This window comes from Clupea harengus, chromosome 3 (genome assembly GCF_900700415.2).
Source record: "Clupea harengus chromosome 3, Ch_v2.0.2, whole genome shotgun sequence".
In the NCBI taxonomy this organism is placed as follows: Eukaryota; Metazoa; Chordata; class Actinopteri; order Clupeiformes; family Clupeidae; genus Clupea; species Clupea harengus.
In genome coordinates, this window is record NC_045154.1 from 21834703 (window position 1) to 21856759 (window position 22057).

General features: G+C 41.8%; 1 protein-coding gene and 1 pseudogene across 2 annotated transcripts; both read left to right on the plus strand.

Annotated features, from left to right (window-relative positions):
• Positions 1-2809: 2809 nt before the first annotated feature.
• On the plus strand, positions 2810-6855 carry LOC116219646 (annotated as a pseudogene).
• Positions 6856-8519: 1664 nt separating this feature from the next.
• LOC105913388 (aldo-keto reductase family 1 member D1) lies at positions 8520-13437 on the plus strand. 2 transcript variants are annotated; one of them, XM_012842442.3, is made up of 10 exons: positions 8520-8646; positions 9520-9638; positions 9951-10118; positions 10245-10361; positions 10574-10651; positions 11189-11311; positions 11503-11612; positions 11791-11956; positions 12688-12770; positions 12853-13437. In XM_012842442.3, exons 1-10 carry the CDS (start codon positions 8592-8594, stop codon positions 12893-12895), a joined length of 1062 nt encoding a protein of 353 aa, XP_012697896.2. In that variant the 5' UTR covers positions 8520-8591; the 3' UTR covers positions 12896-13437. The 2 variants fall into 2 exon arrangements, with proteins under 2 accessions (XP_012697896.2, XP_012697897.2); XM_012842443.3 differs by having other exon boundaries at positions 8537-8650.
• Positions 13438-22057: the final 8620 nt, after the last annotated feature.

Below are 22057 nucleotides of genomic sequence, written 5' to 3' on the forward strand. Positions count from 1 at the left end.
GTAGCCATGTTCCATGTTACACTGCCTCAGTGCCCAAAGCATTCTGGGAATTATCTTCTACCACACTGTTTGGAGTCTGCACCGTAAAACGCTCCGTCTGGAGGGCCATTTGGAGAGCCATATGACCTCGAATCCTAAAGGAAATGGGACACCCTGTGCAAGAGCATGCAAAGGGGGGGGGACAGGGATTTGGCCTTTATGTGAGAATGTGGGCATGGCTGCTTTTTCAGTGAGAGAGTGTGCTGAAGGGTCTTACAGGGTGGTCTTTAAATGGAGAAGACACAATGCAACGCTATGACTAGCCCCATAGAGAAGGCTAATCAAGGCTGTGTGTGCCAATTAGGCTGTGTTGAGGCTCAATTCCAATTTATTTCCCTTATGCGAGTGTGCTGTGTGTTTCTATTTGCTTTATAATGTGACCTGAATTTGACACCAATGGGATCTGTAAACTGCTCTTAAATGATCCACATGCGTAAAAGCACATGAACAAATCTGAGGTGGCGAGGTGAGACCACCAATGGGGCCAGTATCCCCCGCTGTAGTAAAGTGTATTTACTATTTTAGCATTCAAGCCACTAGGTGGCAGCAGTAGTCTGGAGTGGGTGGTTGGTCTGTGTGGCAGTTGGAAGTTTACCTGCATGCTAGCAGTTGGATAAAGCTACCTGCATGAAACTGTATTGTTGGATTACGTGGTAATAAACTAGGGTGACCAGACGTCCTCTTTTACCCGGACATGTCCTCTTTTCGAGACCTAAAAAATGCGTCCGGCAGGGATTCCAAAATCGTCCGGGATTTTGCCTCGTCGGATATTTGTGTTTGTCTGGGTCTTTCACAAACTAGTTATACATCCTTACAAGTTTTGGAAAGGGTATCTCCCTTACGTTCCACCTTTTTGCGCAAGCTCTGACTGTAGAGAGAACTGTCATTGGTCGACCGCCTTCCCAGTGTTGCCAGATATGATAATTATCCTCCAAATACGATCATTTTGACCCTTTCATACATTACGCCATTTCCAATCTGGCAACACTGAGCACCTTGCCGCCTCCACTAGTTGCATCGTTTCCAATCAGGGCTTTAGTGGAGGGTAAACGCCGTTTACGCACCTATGGAATTTTGGAAATAGCGTTTACGCACCTCTAAATATCGTTTACGCACCTGTAAGTGCCGTTTACGCACCTCAAAGTTCCCCGGGCCTTGTATTCTGCCGTTGGAATAATCAGAAATAAATTTGGTGTCATTTTAAAACACCTTCATTTCAAATTGTTGAACATATAAACGCTGTAGTCTGAATCATTTTCATCTGCGCTGTATTATGGTCTGTGACCCTCCAATCGGTGCCTTGGCTGCGGCAGCGACACCAATCAGGAAGTATGCAAACACATACACGTTGTGGATTAGCCTGCCTTCCTACCTGTTCGGAATGGATTAATTAGCCATGGATATCAGGCGATTTTTGAAGAGACCATCAGTGCTCCCACTCCCACAGATGCCCGCAAAAGGCCTCAAGTACAAAGTAAGACTGAAGATCAATTCACGTTTTTAAACGTTGTTTTGGTTTGGACAATATCGCATTAAGACGGACAAACTCTATTAATAACGTGCTTGCAAATACGATGATGAGGTAACAAGGCAGACTTCCCGGTGCCATCTAAATAGGCCTAATAAAACATCAATTATTTCAGCAATTGAAGATGCATGAGTAATTATCCTCACGCATATCGCTGTAGATTAGGCTAATTCATTGAAAATTGTAGACAGATTCTTTGCAAACCAGAGCATAGCTAAGTGAAATGTTTTAGCTTAGCTATACAATCTTCCATTTTCGCGGTCAAGGTCAAATAAAAGTGTAGCAGAAAAGAAACAGCAGAACAATTATAAACCCAACCGGTGAGGCAGAGGTACTGTTTGCCTCCCCTCCGTGAATTTTTTTTTTTTATGTCAGATCAGCAATACTAAGAAGGTTCTACGCATGCGCTCAACCCAGTTTGTGAGAGATTGCGCAATCTGAGATGAGGCACAGCCTCCCCTGCCCGTACGTCTTAATATAGCAATTGTGTTGTTGTGTTGAGTTGACATTGGAGGTTTCTCCAATGGTTAAAGAACAGGGGAAGTGTTTAATTGCAGCATGATTTCTTTTTATATTATACTTTTCAGCTGTAACACCCAGGGCCTGTTTCCAGAGGCCTTACATTTTTTTTAGGTCCTATAGAGGTCCTTTCTTTTGTCTCCCCCATAGACATAGTATACTATGTCTATGGTCTCCCCCTCCACCCCCTTCATTGTTGTGAGGCCTGCACATGCTTTTCTTTACTGTTTTCTTGAAATTGAATAAACTACAAACACATTTATTCACTGTCATTGATTTAATATGACTTTAACTGATAACATAATGGAATATAGCCAGGACAGCCTTACAGAGTCGCGACGCTTTGTGTTGCATTGCTTCGCGTCGAGGTCTGTCTGATCACAAAATTCAATAGTTTACCCACCTCTAATTTGACCACTACAGCCCGGTTTACAATAGTACATGACATCTGCATGTGGAAAAGATGTCAAAACTTCGTGGCGGGGGAGGGGGCGGGGTCATATGCATGTGAAAAAGATGTCCAAAAACTCTCTGGGAGGGGTCCCACGACAAAGTGTCCTCTTTTTTACAAACTCAAATCTGGTCACCCTATAATAAACAGATTGAACATAAAGTGGTTCAAGTTACTACAAATGGCGACGAGGATAAAAGCACAGTGAAGAAGCTTCTGTGGAAAAGTGTCACAAAACGGTTGGATAAAGGACGACGTGAACTTCTAGGAGCAACATGGCCAGTTTGGTAGGAAGCACGTTACCGTTCAATAGTCAGGAGCAATCTTGGGAAGAGTATTGTGAAGTCCAGCAACATTTTTTTGATGCCAATAAAATTGAAGAGCCAGAGAGGAAGAGGGCTATTTTGTTAAGCTCAGTGGGGAGCCAGACGTACAGTTTGATAAGGAATTTGCTCAGTCCTGCTAAACCAGGAGATAAAAGTTATGACGACCTCGTGAATCTGTTTAAGGAACACTTCAATCCAAAACCCAATGAAATAGTTCAGCGTTTCAAGCTCTTCTCCAGAGCCAGGAAATCAGGGGAAACTGTGTTGGAGTATGTTGCGGCGTTGAGGAAAATTGCGAGCGACTGCCAATATGGAGACAAGCTCACCGAAATGCTGCGAGATAGACTGGTGTGTGGGATTGGAGAGGAACAGATACAACGTCGTTTATTTTCAGTGACTGGGCTAACCTTTGATAAGGCTCTAAAAATCGCGCAGGCGATGGAAGCAGCCAACAAAGACGTGCGTGAATTGCAGACTCAGTTGTCGGAGTCCTCGTCTGCAAGCAACCAGGACGTGCACAAAATGGCTGCTGCGCGATCAGAAACTAGAAGAGAGCGCAACAGAGCATGCTACAGGTGCGGCAGTGAACAACACATGTCCAATGACTGTCGTTTCATCTCGGCAAAGTGCCACATGTGCGGTAAGGCAGGGCACATTCAGAAAATGTGTAAGTCTAGATTCTCACTGGATGTATCCTTAGATAAAAAGGGGGAAAAACAGCAGACAAGAAAATGGGGGAAAACCCAGAGAACACATCATGTCAGTGGTAGAGAAGGGAGTGAATCAGAGGAAGAGGATGTGTTTGTGATGAAGAGCATAGGAGACACTGTTATCCCAAAAGTTGCACCTCTCACCATGACATTGACAGTTAATGACAAGAAAACCAAGTTTGAAGTAGACACAGGTTGTGGGGTGACAGTAATGAATGAGGCGGATTTCCAAAAGCTGTGGTCAGGGAAAATCAGGCCAGAACTGGCAGATGGTTCCATTAAACTGAGGACGTATACAGGACAGAAAGTGGAAATATTAGGAACTGTGACTGTCGCTGTGAAACACAAGAAAACAAGGAAAGACTTGCCGCTGGTGGTAGTGCCAGGCACTGCACCAAACCTGCTTGGGAGAGGCTGGATTAAAGAACTGGGCTTAGAATGGAGCTCAATAAATCACCTGATGGGCGCAAAAGCACAAACATTGCAAGATGTGCTAACACAAAATGAGGAAGTGTTTAAGGAGGAATTGGGTAAGCTGAGGGGGCCACCAGCAAAACTCTATGTGGACAAGGAAGCAGCACCCAGATTTTTCAAACCAAGACCAGTGCCGTATGCAATGAGAGCAAAAGTTGAGGCTGAATTGGATCGATTGCGGATTGCGGAGGATGTTATAGAGCCAGTCAAATACTCTGAATGGGCTGCTCCTCTGGTTCCAGTTTTGAAACCTGACAATACTGTGAGGCTGTGTGGGGATTATAAATTGACTGTTAACAGAGTGTCAAAACTTGAGCAATACCCGATTCCCAGGATAGAGGACTTGTTTGCAAACCTGTCAGGGGGAGAAAAAATTAGCAAGTTAGACATGAGCCATGCTTATCATCAAATTGCTTTAGATGAGGAGTCAAAGAAGTTTGTGACGGTGAATACTCACAAGGGGCTTTTCACCTATAAAGTATTACCTTTTGGAGTCTCTTCCAGCCCGGCTATTTTTCAGCGCACGATTGAGGGAGTCCTACAGGGGATACCACACGTGGCGATTTTCCTGGATGACATCCTGCTGACGGGCAGAAATGACCGAGAGCACCTCCACACTTTGAAAGTAGTCTTGCAGCGACTACAGGATGCAGGGCTACGACTCAAGAGGAGCAAGTGCACGTTCATGGCAAGTGAAGTGGTTTTCCTGGGCCACAAAGTGGACTCCATGGGCCAGCACCCAATATCAGACAAGGTACGAGCCATTGAAAATGCACCACCACCATCAAATGTGACAGAGTTAAAGGCCTATTTGGGTCTTCTAAACTATTACAATAAGTTCCTGCCCAACCTATCAACTGTTTTAGCTCCTGTGCACAAGCTACTGTGTAAAGACACTGAGTGGAGATGGAGAGCAGAACAACAAGCTGCATTTGAAGAGTCAAAGAGACTACTGCAGTCCGCTGAAGTCTTGGTCCATTATGACCCTACAAAGGAAATAATCCTTTCATGTGACACATCTCCATATGGTGTAGGAGCGGTGCTATCTCACAAAATTCCTAATGGGGCAGAGAGGCCCATAGGATTCATGTCTCGCACACTGAGCAAAGCTGAGCGCAATTACTCTCAGCTAGATAAAGAGGGCTTAGCTGTAATTTTCGGAGTTCAGAGGTTCCACAAATACATCTATGGCCGTAGGTTTACAATTGTGACTGACCATAAACCGCTGCTGTCACTGTTCAATGAATTGAAAGCAGTTCCCCAGATGGCTTCTCCACGCATTCAGAGATGGGCAGTGACGTTACGGGCATATACGAATATGAGATCCATTACAGACCAGGGAAGGATCATGGAAATGCTGATGCACTCAGCCGCCTGCCATTACCCGAGGTGCAGAAAGCAGAAGGGCCAGAGGAGAGAGTGCTCATGCTGGAGAATTCGGACATTACGCTGGTGTCAGCTGACCAAGTGAGATCATGGACTAACAGAGATGCAGTGCTGGCGAGAGTTAGAGAGATGGTACAGAAGGGGTGGCCACAAGAAATGGAGGGAGAGGAGTTCAGGCCATACAATGTTAGAAAAAATGAATTAAGTGTGCAGAACGGGTGTGTGCTCTGGGGAGCACGAGTCATTGTGCCTAAGCCAGGCCGAAGTGGCGTGTTGAAGCAGTTACATCAATGCCATCCTGGGGTATCTCGTATGAAGGCGTTGGCGAGGAGTTATGTGTGGTGGCCAAGGCTGGACCAAGATGTGGAGAATGTGGTGAAAACCTGCAGCACATGCCAGGAGTACAGGCATAACCCACCAGTAGCTCCACTTCACCCGTGGGACTGGCCAGCCCGGCCCTGGCAAAGGCTGCATGTCGATTACGCAGGACCTTTCATGGGAAAAATGTTTTTTGTGCTCATTGATGCCCAATCAAAGTGGATGGATGTCAATCCAGTAGTTTCTTCCTCTTCAGCTACCACCATTGAATGTTTGCGAGTTAGTTTCAGTAACCATGGATTACCAGATTTATTAGTGTCAGACAATGGTACTTGTTTCATGAGTGGGGAGTTCAAGGAGTTCCTGCAGAAAAATGGCATACGGCATACGACATCAGCACCCTACCATCCCTCCAGCAATGGTTTAGCTGAACGAGCCGTACAAATTTTTAAGCGGATGATGAAGAAGTGTTCTGAGGGCTCTTTAAGAACAAAAGTGGCAAGAGCTTTATTCGCATATAGGACAACACCACAGACCACTACAGGGCTGTCACCCGCAGAAATGTTGATGGGTCGAAAACTTTGCTGCAGTCTGGATTTGATACATCCTGACCTGAAAAAGAGAGTGCAAGACAAACAAGGTAAACTGAAAGAAAACCATGACAGGAGGGCAAGGGGCCGACATTTTGGAGAAGAGGATCCTGTCCTCACTAGGAATTTTGGCCCAGGACCGAGATGGATTCCTGGACATGTAGAGACAGCGACAGGGCCAGTCTCCTACAAGGTGAGGCTGGCGGACGGCCGAGTGGTCAGGAGGCATGTAGACCAGATCCATTCAAGAGCGTGTTATCCTGTGGAGAATCCTGAGGTAGAAGTGGGGGGCTACACTTCACCTAGTTCCGATGCAGCTCCGTCGTCAGGGCCTACTACACCAGAACGGGTAACCCCTTCTGAACAGGAGGACACAGAGACGGCGCCTGTTCCTGACAGGGACGAGAACCAAGGGACTTTGGGGGAAAGGGTAGAGAGTCCTCATGCAGGGGGAAGACACTCATCACGCTTGAGACGGCCTCCTGCATATCTGGAGGACTTTGAGACATACTGAAAATGAAGATGCACACACTGGATATACACTGACACATAATTGTGTGATGGACTGACAAGGACTGATAACACACACAAACACACACACAGATATACATAAAAGAAATAATAATAATAATAATGAATAATAATAATTCTGTTCTGTTCTGTAAATTTAGTAGGTACAGTGCTGTTGGAGAATACTGACCTGCGGTTGGGTGTTAAGTAATTTACCTCATTAAGATTTTGTTCCTGCTTAAAAGGGGGGAGATGTAGTAAAGTGTATTTACTATTTTAGCATTTAAGCCACTAGGTGGCAGCAGTAGTCTGGTGTGGGTGGTTGGTCTGTGTGGCAGTTGGAAGTTTACCTGCATGCTAGCAGTTGGATAAAGCTACCTGCATGAAACTGTATTGTTGGATTACGTGGTAATAAACAGATTGAACATAAAGTGGTTCAAGTTACTACACCCGCCAATGGCCATGTCTGACTGCCGAAGGAGACCTGGGACTGATGCCCAAACCCGGCCCTGCCGGGGACCAGGAGCCCACCCCGTGGAGTCAGGAGCCTTTCGACACAGTGGAATGAAGCTACTGCGCAACAACAGGGAAGAGATGCCAGAAAATCCAAGTGCAGATAGCAGCCCAGTTTAACCACCATCTCCTCTACCGCGTTAAACTGGGCTGCTCTCTGCAAAATTGGAATTTTATCAATATTTACACCAGCATTCGTTTGTTCCATCACAATTCAGTCATTTAACATGGTTTACAGCTCCCAAAAAACCCCACACATTTTAGGATGTAAAAAGGCATGCAAAAATTCACAGCGACCTCAGGCCTACCTGCGTGTGTGTGTGTGTGTGTCCTGTGTCGCCTCCATATATGCACGTGTGTGTTCCAGTGTGTCGTGTGTGCCAATAAAAACCTGACAAAGGTCTTAATTATGTCCTCTAGAGGAGTGGAAGCCCTGCCTGTCTTCCTCTTATAACTCCGTGGCATGATGGTCAATTTCTATTTTTGGTCTAAAATTAAGAATGTCACATAGTTTTAGTGATAAAATGTAAGAATACAATGTACAATTACAATTAAATAATATGTTTAAAATATTCATAAGTGGGGTGCCACTGGCACAACTTAACCCAGGCCCTTTGGCAAATCACCCCAATCCCACCTTTTTGGAAAAAATGCATCATCCAGCAGTTTTGAGCTAAAATCATGCTAGCTATATAGACTCATAGTGTAGCTTACCAAAGCACTAAAACATGTGTGAAATGTTTCCAAACTTGTCTAACTGTTCAGACACAACAATCAAAAAACCTTGATCATAGATCATTTTACTTTTGAAGGCAAAAAACTGTTTTTTTTTTAACTTAAATGTGCTTTCCTCTCATGCAATGAGGCTCTTCTTTGCAGGATGAGTAAAATGGCTGACTCTTCAAAAATGTGTGGTCACTTGACCAAATTCTTCTATGGTTCCCTAGAAACAGTGTTCCAGCCCGGTACACAGAACTACATAGGGCATATCCTGGATGGCTAGTGGGAAAGAAACATGTGTTTATCTGTCCTTACCATGACCATGTGCTATCAAAATAAATTGGAGGATGGTACCAAAACTAGTTGCCTATAAAACCATACCTCAAAAAGAGTAAAATTGTTGCATAGTGTTACTTTAACTAGACTTTAGAACATGCTGATGATAGACCCTCCCCAAACAAATGTGGCAGCTGCATGGAGAGACTCCACCTGTAACTGTACAATGACATGCACACAGTCCACATCAGTAAAAAGGAGGAGACACATCCACTCTCGCTGCTTTGTAAGTATGTATCCAGGTTTTATTATTGTCATCTATAGCTTTATTGTAGTCTATAGCTTTATGTGCTCTTTGTAGCCTAACTTGCCTACAATTGCAACAGTTTCATAGCCTACTAACCATGTAGACGTGCGAAAGCTTTCGTTTTCAATTCAAGAAAAACTTAAGGGTCACTAAATGGGTCACTTTTGATCAGTTGTAGCCTACCCATTGTGTCGTTTTATCCCTCAACCTCGGCAACAGGGATACGCTAAGGGGGCATTCATTGCGAAAACACTAATATTCTATGCTATAGCCTACATTTGTTTGTCATTGTTACAAAACGGTTGTACTACTGTAAAAAAAAACTGTGTCCATAACGTACGCTACGTTTGTTAGTCTCACCCACCAAGAAGGTGACAGAATATCCATAGGTACCGCAAGGCGCTCCAAAGTTAACGGTGTTCTAATCTATCGGATGACTGAGGCGCAGTAAAACGCGTCATGCATGGTTTATGTACACCATGCCTGACGCCAGACCTATATTTGAATAGAACAACTATAATAGGGGACGCCAGATATATTTTGGAATATGATTTTGTTTCAGAACCTACATATCTTAATCCTTTATTGAGGAGAAGTTTGCACAATTGTATGTATTTAAAGAATGAGAGACAAATCAGGAATCCTTCATTTTGTCATGTATGATTGAGAGTCATCTGACAACGTCAACTTGCTCTGGCTTGTGAAATGCTTCCACGATATCCCACCAGAAATTGACCATTAGGAGTCATTCACCTCAGGTTATAACTATACATGTGTGCAAAGGAGGAGAAACACAGGAGCAAAGGTAGGTTAATACATTACCCATTAACTTGGTTTGGTCTGTCTGAACAGACATATTCCACATTTTGAGAGGAGCGATGAACCTAACGGCAAAGAGCCACTCTGTTCCGTTGAGCGATGGGAATTCCGTGCCCCTCATGGGACTGGGGACATACGGGGACCCACGGACAGTAAGGCTATGATATGATAAATATGATATTTATGGCAATGTTCGAGCCACAGGTTTTTAAGATTGTCTGTCTCTGCTCTGCAGTCTTACACTCAACCACATGTGCACCATATAGCCTACATGCATACACATTAAGCAAATGCACTTCTGATTCAAACCCATACAAAACTGTTTAAAATTAAATGACTTGGTACATTCACATAAGCCATTTTGGTTGCCATTTAATGACTTGGAACCTGCTTGATAAAATTCAATTTCTGTTTCAAAGTAGATCAAATATGCAAATGGTGTTCTGCATCTTTTTTTTTATCAGACACCTAAAGGCACTGCTTATGAATCTGTGAAGCTGGCCATAGATGTGGGATACAGACACTTTGATGGCGCCCTTGTATACTTCAATGAACATGAAGTTGGCCAGGCGATCCGTGAGAAAATAGCTGATGGAACGGTAAAACGAGAGGACATCTATTACTGTGGAAAGGTATGTAATTTCTTGTTTGTGGGTTGCTGGTTACATAACTGCTTAAAAATTCACATTAAAAGATAAAACGTGCGTAATCTTTTGTGACCTATCATTGACCCTGGCTGTCGCCACCTGTCCTGACAGCTGTGGTGCACTTATCACCCTCCAGCAATGGTTAGACCTGCCTTGGAGAAAACTCTCAAGACACTTCAGCTCGATTATGTAGATCTCTACATAATCGAGCTTCCCATTGCTTTCAAGGTCAGCAAAGAACCCTTATGTTGTAATAGGCATATGCAGCATTTAGATTGTATTTTATCTGTGTTCAAGCTTCTGTCTGATATTATAATCAAAGAGAATGTAAGATGCAGTATTCTCAGTTCTGATGTTTATTTTTGTGCAAGAGTTGCACAAAAGTAAAATCTTACTTTGCCCATACAGTGTATGATTATTTCTGTATGCTGTTCTCCTAGCCAGGAGATGTCTTTTACCCTAAAGATGAGAATGGGAAGTACATTTACCATGACGCAGATCTCTGTGCCACGTGGGAAGTAAGTAAACATCTGTTTGTTAATCTGTCTGATGATGCAGCCTTTTTCCCCAAAGTCTTGAGGTTGGACAGATTTGTATAATGAATTGGGTTAATCTACGATACGATGGTATGAATAATATGTTAATGATAGCAGTCAGTGTTAAACAGCCTCTGCGTCAAGGCCAGAGCAATAAAACCGAGGTTGCGTACAAAGTGCATGCCATGATTAGACCTGTGTTTTGCTCCCTGTTTTGTGCGTTGTTGCTGTTGTTACATTTACATTTAGTCATTTAGCAGACGCTTTTGTCCAAAGCGACATTCAAGGGAGAGAATAGTCAAGCTACGAGCAATAGAGACCTGTGTAACAATAAATACTATTTTACATAAGTAATTTAAAAGAAAAGTGCAGGAATGTAACTGCTGTAAGTGCAAGTTAAGTACTAGTAGAAGTGCAAGTTAGGAATGGAGACGCTCTCTGAAGAGTTGGGTCTTCAAGAGCTTCTCAAAGGTAGAACTTCTGTTTTAAGACTAACTTTACTAACTTGACTTTAAACAGGCATTAGAGGCTTGCAAAGATGCTGGACTAGTGAAGTCCCTGGGAGTGTCAAACTTTAATCGCAGGCAGCTAGAGCTTATACTGAAAAAGCCAGGACTGAAACACAGACCTGTCTCTAATCAAGTAAGTATGTGCATAACGTATTTGTATGAAGATATTTCTCTTCTATGTGTTATACTATAGACACTATTAAGAGACGCCCAAAAAGGGATTACTATGGGAATGTAACACGACACTGCCAATGTGATTGTAGTTACATGCTTATTCCATGATATATGATATGAATTAATGGTATGTCTTATATTTTGACACAGGTTGAATGTCATCCATATTTCACGCAACCTAAACTGCTGGAGTACTGTAGGCAGAATGGCATTGTGATTGTGGGCTACAGTCCACTGGGGACTTCACGAGATGCATCCTGGTACTAATGAAGCACATTATCACTAAACCCAAACTGTAGCTTTATAGATAAGCCTTTAATCCACTTCCTAGATGTGTTATAAATCCCAAGTAAACAGTATTATTAAGGAAGGAAATAAAAGTACTACTGAATCTGTAATGTCTACTTGGAAGCTGACTATGACTGTGCTCTTATTTAGGGTCAACTTAAAATGCCCACCAATGTTGGAGGACGAGGTGTTGGTTGACATTGGCAGGAAGTACAACAAGAATAGTGCACAGGTGGCCCTACGCTTCAATGTACAACGAGGTGTGGTGGTTATCCCGAAAAGCTTCACTGGCCAACGCATCGATGAAAACTTTCAGGTTGGCCAAAGTGACAGTGTCATCTCTCAAAAAGTCTGATGCAGAATTAAGACATGAGCATCATATGAAAGGTCGGAGGGAGATACCGTGATCTATCTACTGCTAGACAGTTCCCCCTGAAACGTTTGATATAAGCAGGGGATGACTGTGTCTGAGGTGGTGACTGAGGTGTTACATCATTGTTAAAGTTTAAAGGAAGTTTCTTTATCGTTTGATTGCGCAATCTGTCTTGTAAGAAAAACAACATTTATTTTGTGGTCGATGCAGCAATCTGTGCAGTAACGAAGCACGTGGAACATACTCCGGATTGAGCGGTGCAGATCTGAACCACAAACATCTCCAACTCTAGCAATATATACTGTTTAAGACACCCTCTAGGCTTTTAATGTAAATGAGCTAGGCTTCAAATGCAAACAGGTCTGGCAACCTTTTGCTGTTCTGTATGATAATCAGGTTTCTCTGACTGAGATGGTTCTCAATGGCCTACCCTATTCCCATACTATGTTTATATTATATATGACTATGCAGTCACTCACACGTCAGTTTGTTTCCTGACCCGAGGTGTCTGAGCAAATCCAGTGTGGGGACCATCGTTTGTTACCATGATAAGATTACCATTTTGGATATTATGCTGGCCAACTTTTGGTGGTCACAGCAGCTGCTTGATCATGAATCTCATGTTCACTCACAGGATATAATAATTTCTTATACATCTCTCTGCTATTTTGTAGATATTTGACTTTTCACTCACTGATGAAGAAATGAAAGCAATTGAAGGACTAAATAAAAACATCCGTTTTGTGGAGCTTCTCATGTAAGTTCTGTCCTTGCCAAGTTTAATATTGCAGTACTGGTACTTTCCTCATGACATTGTCAATTTCCTGTTTTCCTAACAGGTGGAGTGACCATCCGGAATACCCATTTCATGATGACTATTAACAGTGTTTCAGATGACATTTCCAGATGACCTTACCATCAGATGAATTACTAGATGTGTAATACCACTACTAGACATGTCAACTTGGATGTTCATTTATATGTGTAAACATTGTGTAATTGTCCCTGAATCATTGTACACAACAATATATCGAGAAGAAATATGAGCATATTCCTTTTATCGTGATGTATCCATCTTTGAGAATATCTGCAATTAATTCAGGCCAGGATTACATCAAAGTTTAAAGACTGGATTAATGTCAGTATGAAATAATAGCTGTGAATCTGGTGATGTTAATAAGTTAGTGCTACTAATAGGCTGAGAAACAGTCATGTTACAATGGTTTGTGACTAAAATAATCGTAATAACTGAACATTGTATGCTGTAACCAGATAGCTTACAAAATTAAATAGCCAGGGTACAGTTAACTTCGAAATCATTCAATCAATCAAGGCATTTTCTGTGTTTGTGAATGTAACATACGTGTTCTTGAAGTGGTAGTGTATCTTTTGTAAGAATAATATACTTGAGTCTGAAAAACAAACTTCATAGCCTACTGCAAAAAAACAATAGATAAATACATACATAAATATGACATAGGCTACAAACTAAAAATAACACGATCTTTGCATAGTTTTTAAAATGCCTCTGTATGATGACACATTTGTGTAGACAGGAGTTGGTTTAATTATACAATGAAACATTACATTCAGTTATAGGCACAGTCTTTAGTTTTTAGTGGCATCTGTCAGTAGAAATGGAATATAGTATTCATAATTATGTTTTCATTAGTGTATAATTACCTGTAACTACGGATCATTTTGTTTTCATAGAACATAGAATGAGCCCTTCGTATCTACATAGGGAATGAGCCCTCTTTCACGGAGTCTGATATGTTGCACCACCATGTTTCTACAGTAGCCCAGAACAGACAAACGAAAACACTGGCTCGAGAAAGGGTTTTTCGCGTTTTTATGGCATTTGACGACCACCGTAGGTACTCACACACGCTTGTAAAGGGAAGGGTATTCATCTGGTTGCAATTCAGCAACCTCACCACTAGATGCCACTAAAAACTACACACTGACTATACCTTTACATTTTGGTAATGAAATGGGTCGTTTCAGTTGGTTGGTGTTGTTGTTGGTGGGGTTGACAAGCTAGTTTGACCAGCTTAAGTTATGTTTTCACATGGTCATACCAGTTTGGACCAACTAAGGCCATCTACCAGCATATGCTGGTTTTCAGGTGTTTATATCAGCATGGCTCCCAGATGCCAGTTTGAGATGCTAGTTTTAGCAAGAAGCTTTGTGAATTACTCTTAGTCAAAACTTTAGGAGTCCCAAAGATAAGACTGACCAGTGGCGTTTCTACATTAGGGGCAGGTGGGGCACTGCCCCACCAGATCCAGATGACGCTGTTGTGCAGGAAGCTCAATACATTCGTACTTCGCGGCAAAATATACATATATATATTTTTATATGCAAAGTAGCGTGAATATGTGTGTGAATAAACTTGACTCACAAGTATTATAGTCTTGTTTTGGAGTAATTTGATTCGTGTGTTTTTGTCTGTGTGCTTGTGTGGGTTTTATACCTGCTAGGGTGCTGTCGGTAGGAAAACTGTATGATCAGGGAAAGTGTATTAAAACCGGATGTCGTCACTTTAAGCCGGTCTCTGGTTGGATAAAGCTTTTCAGCAGCAATGGACAAGGACCTTTACTTTTTAGTTGAGAAGTTGTGTTGATCGCCTGGCATGCAAACGATCGGTTTTCTTGAAGTTCCTGAAGTTATACGGCTTATGTGAATAAAGCTATCTACACAACTTTTTATATGTATACATTGACTCGTTTAGTTGTTCATGTGGTACACGTAGGTCTTAACTGAAGCTAACGCTTAGACCAACAATCCATTGGAACACATAGTAGCTAGCTAGCCTCGCTGCTAATAAGTCTAACGTTAGCATGCTGATATGAATAGACCCATTATAGTCAGGTGGCTTAATGCTCAATTGACTTGTTAACCAAACTTTTACGAAGTCATACAACTAAACACACAAGTGACTTGTTAACCTATGTCTACATTGACTCGGTTAGTTGTCCATGTGGTACACGAATGTTGCAGAGTATTGTCCTATTGTAGGACTTAACTGAAGCTAACGCTTAGACCAACAATCCATTGGAACACATAGTAGCTAGCTAGCCTCGCTGCTAATAAGTCTAACGTTAGCATGCTAATATGAATAGACCCATTATAGTCAGGTGGCTTAATGCTCAATTGACTTGTTAACCGAACTTTTACGAAGTCATACAACTAAACACACAAGTGACTTGTTAACCGAACTTTTACGAAGCTATATGACCAAACACAAAGCTAGCACTGTTAATTCCGCTATAGCTAGCCAGGTCAATTAGCTCACCTAAGATACTGCAATTTAAGCTAACCAATTACCTCATTTCCCCCAAAACCCATCGATTACATGTGTTTGTGATGTGTAACATATATCCTTAATCAGTCATTCAAGTTATTCACGTTTATTTACCGCTAGCGATTACACGACACAAGGGTAATTCAATCGCTATTAATGTTGAACTTGAACTTCAACAACGTCACACAATATTAAAAGTCAGGCATCGGCATGGTTCCTACAGAATAAATCAAAGGTCCTTGTCCATTTCTGCTGAAAAGCTTTATCCAACCAGAGACCGGCTTAAAGTGACGACATCCGGTTTTAATACACTTTCCCTGATCATACAGTTTTCCTACCGACAGGTGCTCATATCCATAGATATATATAAAGGCTAGATGTCTCGTCCGCGTTGCCAGCCAACGGAGTCGATCGTCCGCACATGGCGGCCATCTTGCCCCAGGCAGCTCGCTCACCCATAACATTGTGTTGGTAGTGGTATGTACTTTTTAAATAACCATAACTTGTTCAATTTTCAACCGATTTTTAAACGGGTTGGTTTGTTATAAACGTCAGAGGTGTAGTTATGACACTGCATACTTACGAATAATTATGTTATTTTCTTAAAAATATCCCAAAAGCATCCCGAATTATAACCACGTTAATAACGTTTGTAAGAAACCAAACCATTTGTAAATCCGTTGAAAATTGAGCAAGTTATGGTTATTTAAAAAGTACATACCACTACGAACACAATGGTATGGGTGAGCGAGCTGCCTGGGGCCGCCATGTGCGGACGTTCGACTCCGTTGGACGAGACATCTAGGCTGTGTTCGGATTCCTAGATAGCTGTCTAATCCTTGATCTCTTGTTAGACAGGTGTCTAACGAGAGAGGTCCTTTCGGGGGAAGGTATCTCAAAAACCTTTGATTTCGAACAGTCTATTAAGATAGGATGTACGGCAACATGACGCTGTGTCATCATCCTGTGTGTGCTTATTTGCTAGCTAGCAGCTACTGTTAGCGACCTGGCTAACGGATACATCGCTAACGAAACAGACTATTTTTGTTAATCAATCATGACATAAGTACCTAGTACACTGTTTATTTCTCGGTAACTTTTTTAAAAAATTACCAAAAAAAGCAAAGAAACGTACATCGGTGAATACTTTTGTGGAACTTCGACGATTTCATCCGCCATCTTTTTTTAAATTTGTCTCCGGTTAGGGAATGGCGCAGAGAGTTATGGGTAATACCTGCCGCCATAAGACAGCAAGGCAGCTCAGATGCTCTCTTAAAAAATGACCATTATGTGACGTATTTCAAGGTATCTTACTAGAGAGGAAGAGAGGGTTTAAGACAATTCGAACAGTCCTTGCTCTCTTAATAGGAAGGAAGGAAGGAAGGAAGGGAGCATTTTAAGCCAATTCGAACAGGCCCCTAGCCTTTATATATATCTATGCTCATATCTACTAGGGTACGTCATAGACGCCATTTTGTCTGTCGCGGTTTGACGTATCGACTCCTCATTCGTTAACCTCTGCTCGCGGAGTTCAAGGGCATAGCTGTTGAATATATGCCTAAATGTAAAATGCCTAATATAAAAAGGACCTGATCGCGTTAATGCTGACGGTCAACTATATTTGTAAACCGTAGTAATAATACCCGAAGCACCGTTGTGGTCAAGTAAGGTCCACGTTTGTGTAGCGGCAAATAACAGTCACACTGTGATTGAAGTTTTTTTTTTATCGTTTTGTTTGCCATGGATTGGTTAGCGTAAAGATACCTATTACCGCCCCAGCTATTAAAAAAGTGACCAACAGTTAAAAACATTTATAGATCGAAAAATATTTAATCAATCAATCTTACATATTTCAGTAGCGGTGGGTGTCTAGATTAGGACTGGTAACTTGTTTGGATTTCAACTGAAACGTGTTTTCAGTTTTTTTCCGTTGTGTAGAACGACACGCAAATTTAGCTGATACAGGAGGTGGAACCTATAAACACCCTTTCTGTATATATGTCTATGGAAAGCTCTATGACCCTCACAAATTCTTGTCGCGAAATCGAATTCGTTCAGTTGGTTCCATGAGGGTTTGTACACACAGAAATGAATCGCTGTCTAGTACACTAAATAACGCTGTACAACTGCAATTTTTTGCACACATACAAGTTAAATACCCCTTTTGGGTAGGAGCGTATGGTGTTTAAAATCCGTTATCCTGGTTGATACAGAAATCAATATTAAGTAACGTTTACCCGCGTGAGGGCGATTATAGGTCTCGGGCGGTAATACGGGTCGTTGCGATAGTTAGTTTAGCTAACGTAAGCTACACAAGCCTAACAGCTAGCGAAACCGTTAGCTTACGCTAGCCACCTCCACACACACACACACACACAGGCATTTGACGATCGTATCCAAGCTGTTATTGAATAAACTTCAACTTCAACCACTACTTAACACGTACGACCTCCTGTAAAGGTAAGTACTATCTTATGCCATTGTATTACTTTGCAGTTGACTTAGTCCTGTTGTTACATAGGCAAGGTGTATTGGGGCTAGCCTACTGTCATTAATTTATGGATGAGCAAGCACCAGTGTGTCAGTGAGAGCTGTTTTTGTGTACCAATAATGACAACGTTGGTAATCGGCTGTGTTTTCTGTTTGTGAAAGTCAGTAAAAACGTCTTTTAAAATTTGTATCGTCTTCTAGTTTTGTAAGAGTAGTTTGCCAGCTAACCTGCTAGCTAGCTACCTTGTCTGAGGTAATATAAGTCTGAGGAGTTACTGTACGTGTCCACGGCACAAATTACATGCGTTAAATCGCATGCGTAAAGTCGGATGGGGGGCGTGGTCAGGAAAATCACTTTTGGCTGTAGCAAAGTTCAAGTAGCAAGTTCGGTTGCAGTGCTGCGCTAATGTTGCACATTAGCAAAGTTGGGCTTTGCTAGGGACAGCCAGGTGGGCTTTGCTTTTTAGCGCTCGCGGTTATGTTGGAAGCACCCACAGTTTTGTGCTGTCAATAAAGTCATCATTAAATACATGATTAGATACTCAAACTCCGCGTAGTGACTGAGATCAGATGCACTCTGCTGTAGAAAGGACGCCTGATTCGCCTCCCTCTGAACTTTGTAAGTAGCCTACACAACTAGTACTACTGTTGCTGTTTTTGTTATTGTTATTATTATTAGCAATTATTACTTTCATAATCACATCACATTAATACTACTAATTGTAATCAGTAGCCTAGTATTATTTAGCCTTGTGGCAGTAATTGTAATATATCTACTACAAGTTACATGGTCAGATAAAATGTATTTGTACAATGCAACTATGTGGTAGGATGATAGAAATGACCAAATGCAACTGTGTAACGAACAGCATGGATGAACTCTGTGTTTAAATACAGCTGCAAGAGAAGGGACATCCAGTAGTACTCAAGGGGCCAGTAACACACAGGCCAGGAACACACAGCCTGCTTCAGGTGAGTCTATTTAATAGTATTTATTCAAGCCACATCCATACTTTAAAGTACAATAGAAACATGTTAGCATGTATTAAATACAATAGCTTGTTTTCTTAAAGAAGTTCAACCACATTCATGATCATTTCACTTATTATATTAAACACCGCTTGTCTGGCTATACAATATGCTTGAATACAGGTGAAGGTGAAGGGACATCCAGGACCACATCAAGCACTCTGGGCACCAGTGAAACTACACTGCCGCCTGCAGACACCTCACCCTCCACAATTCCTGCTATCCAGGGAGAACCTATAGATCCTGCTGACTGGCCAGCCCTCTGTGATCCGGTAAGGACAGAGTTAGTTTGCAGAGGACCATACCAGACCAGTCCAGACTTTACATTTCCAAAAAGAGATGATGGGAGAAGCTGCCACCACAACCACTTCTACAGGAAATTAGTAAATGGGGAGAAAATCAAGAGAAGCTGGCTTGTATATTCAAGGAAAAACAATACTCTGTATTGCTTCTGCTGCAAGCTCTTTTCACAGAAAAATGACCACCTCATTAGGAGTGGCCTAAATGACTGGAAGAATTGTAGTGAGGTATTTGAGATATTTTGTAGAGGTACGTACAGTATCCATAAAAGCACTTTTGTTTGTAGAGGGTATAGTTAGGGTATAGAGGGTCATAATTTGCTTAAATGTCCTTACAGGTGCTTAAGAGTGTTTTGCACAGTTTATGGAGTTAACTTAATCCTAACTTTGAGTGTGTAATAAATTATTTAAACTAATAAAAAAGAAAATGTTCTGAAGCTATTCTGGTGTTTGTTTTCCATGCAACCTTTATTGTTGAACTGCAATGTAGAATAGTATAATTATAAGTGGGTGAAAAAACTGCTATGCAAAGTTAAGTGATGTTAAGTATTGTGTGTGTGGGGGGGGGCGCAAAACTCAATCTCACCTAGGGCAACCAAAGGGCTAGAGCCGGTATAAAACCCACACTTGCTCTGTGAAATGCTGCTCTCCGCTGTCCCTCCCTTTCCGGTGGGGCAACGGCCCAAGCCATAGACATATATACATGACATATACCTTTATATGTCTATGGCCCAAGCTGCCAAGTAATTTGATTCGTGTGTTTTTCTGTCTGTGTGCTTGCTCTGTGAAATGCTGCTCTCCCCTGTCCCTCCCTTTCCGGTGGGACAACGGCCCAAGCTGCCCCACCGTTACCATGGAAACACCAATGAGCGTGAACCACACAGGCCAAAGTTAACATTGAGCGGTGGGTATGGAGTTAGATTTGTTTCATAATTCATAAACAAACGAAACGCGTTTCAAACAAACGAAACGCGAGTCACGAACAAACGAAACGCGATTCAAACAAACGAAACGCGATTCACAAATGTGATTTGTGATTCACAAACAAACAAAACTCCATTCACAAATGTATTTCATGATTCACAAATGTATTTTGTAATTCACAAATAAATGACCCCATGACATTTGTTTGCAACCTGACGAACACGAGTTACAAATCCCTGCATTCGTCTGTGTGGATTTTTGGAACTTTCCTAATGCGTTTAGATTCACAAATGCATTTTTTCTAAAAGATATTCTCTGCAGCCTATCAGATCTCTTCCAATTTTAGCCAATCACATTATAGTGTCTATGTGGACTACAAACCACCCATCATGGTTATGGACATTATCCGAGATCACGAGCAATGTCATCTGGTAGCTGCTCACCAAATGTTAGTGAAATATAGCTTGTTAATCTTATTCAACCCATTATCATACGTGGTTGAATATTCTTGAGAATGGCAGGATCCATGTTTAGTCATTTTAAGTGTTTCCTAGGCTAACGTTTAGCAAGCTAGCTAGTCAATGTCTAACATAACATTGGCCTTGCTAACATGGATAGAGCTACGCTTGCTGAATTAGTTTGCTCTCTAGCCAGGTAACATCTAACATCTAACATCTTACATGGGACTTTAGTGAACAGATTATTAAAGCGATTTTTTTTTTCAAAGCAGGGGCTGTCAAGTCAAGTCAAGTGGAGGCAGCAGCGCATGCTCTTGTGCAATATTTCCCCAATGCCAGAGAGCCGAGCAGCAGAGCAAAGTTAGGGCTGTAACTATGGCCCCTACCATACCTAATGTCGCCAATACCGACAATACTAGGGTGAGACAGGCTATGAGAAGGTAATAAATACACAGTGCACAGACACACATAAGGTGCTTCAGAATTCTGCGGAATATTAGCCTAAATTCGAATGAATGGACCATCCCAGCATTCAGATGTCTGCTATAATTTACATTGGGCATGAAATGACCAATTTCTAGCTACCAATGCTTAACTACCAAGCTACTGCCACACAATTTTATTAGTTTGACATGCCACACAATTTAACCATGTAAGATGTGGCTAGAGAGCAAACATATGCAGCTAGCGTAGCTCTATCCATGTTAGCCAGGCCTAGCTTGCTAAACGTTAGCCTAGGAAACACTTAAAATGACTAAACATGGATCCTGCCATTCTCAAGAATATTCAACCAGAATATTCAACCATGTATGATAATCGGTTTAATAAGATTAACAAGCTATATTTCGCTAACATTTAGTGGGCAGCTAACAGATGCCATTGCTCGTGATCTCGGACAATGTCCATAACTATGACGGGTGGTTTGTAGTCCACATAGACACAATAATGTGATTGGCTAAAATTGGAAGAGATCTGATAGGCTGCAGAGAATATCTTTTAGAAAAAATGCATTTGTGAATCTGAACACGTTAGGAAAGTTCCAAATATCCACACAGACGAATGCAGGGATTTGTAACTCGTGTTCGTCAGGTTGCAAACAAATGTCATGGGGTCATTTAGGCCGCGTTCACACTTGACTTCTTTTTTCAGCTGCCGGCGCCTTTTTTACATGCAACCCTATGGGAAAAGGAAAAAGAACGACGCCTTTTTAAAAAGCGGCCGCCTTTTAAAAACTTCTAAAAAAGCGCAACTCCCGACGCCTTTTTGAGTTCAATTTTCTCAACTTTTCAGAAAAGCGCTGGGTGACGTCAAGTGCCTTTTTGACAGCTGACCAATCAGGACGAGGAGAGTAGGTACCAGCGTACCTTCCCTACTAACCTACTACCTTAGTTTAAAAAAAATGGCGGACCAAACTCTGTAGTTCATCGTATTTGTACCTAGAAGTTTTTAGTTTTACTTTTTTTTTGCTTAGATTTTTAGAAAGTTACCGAGAAATAGACACCGTACAATAAAAAAAACACATTATTGTAACTGAAAA

Excerpts from the sequence above, each read along its gene's own strand:
- LOC105913388 (XM_012842443.3), top strand. The coding sequence starts at position 8,587 with ATGACATGCACACAGTCCACATCAGTAAAAAGGAGGAGACACATCCAC. Across the intron at positions 10,362-10,573 it reads AGCTTCCCATTGCTTTCAAG|CCAGGAGATGTCTTTTACCC; the intron begins GTCAGCAAAGAA and ends CTGTTCTCCTAG. Across the intron at positions 10,652-11,188 it reads ATCTCTGTGCCACGTGGGAA|GCATTAGAGGCTTGCAAAGA; the intron begins GTAAGTAAACAT and ends GACTTTAAACAG.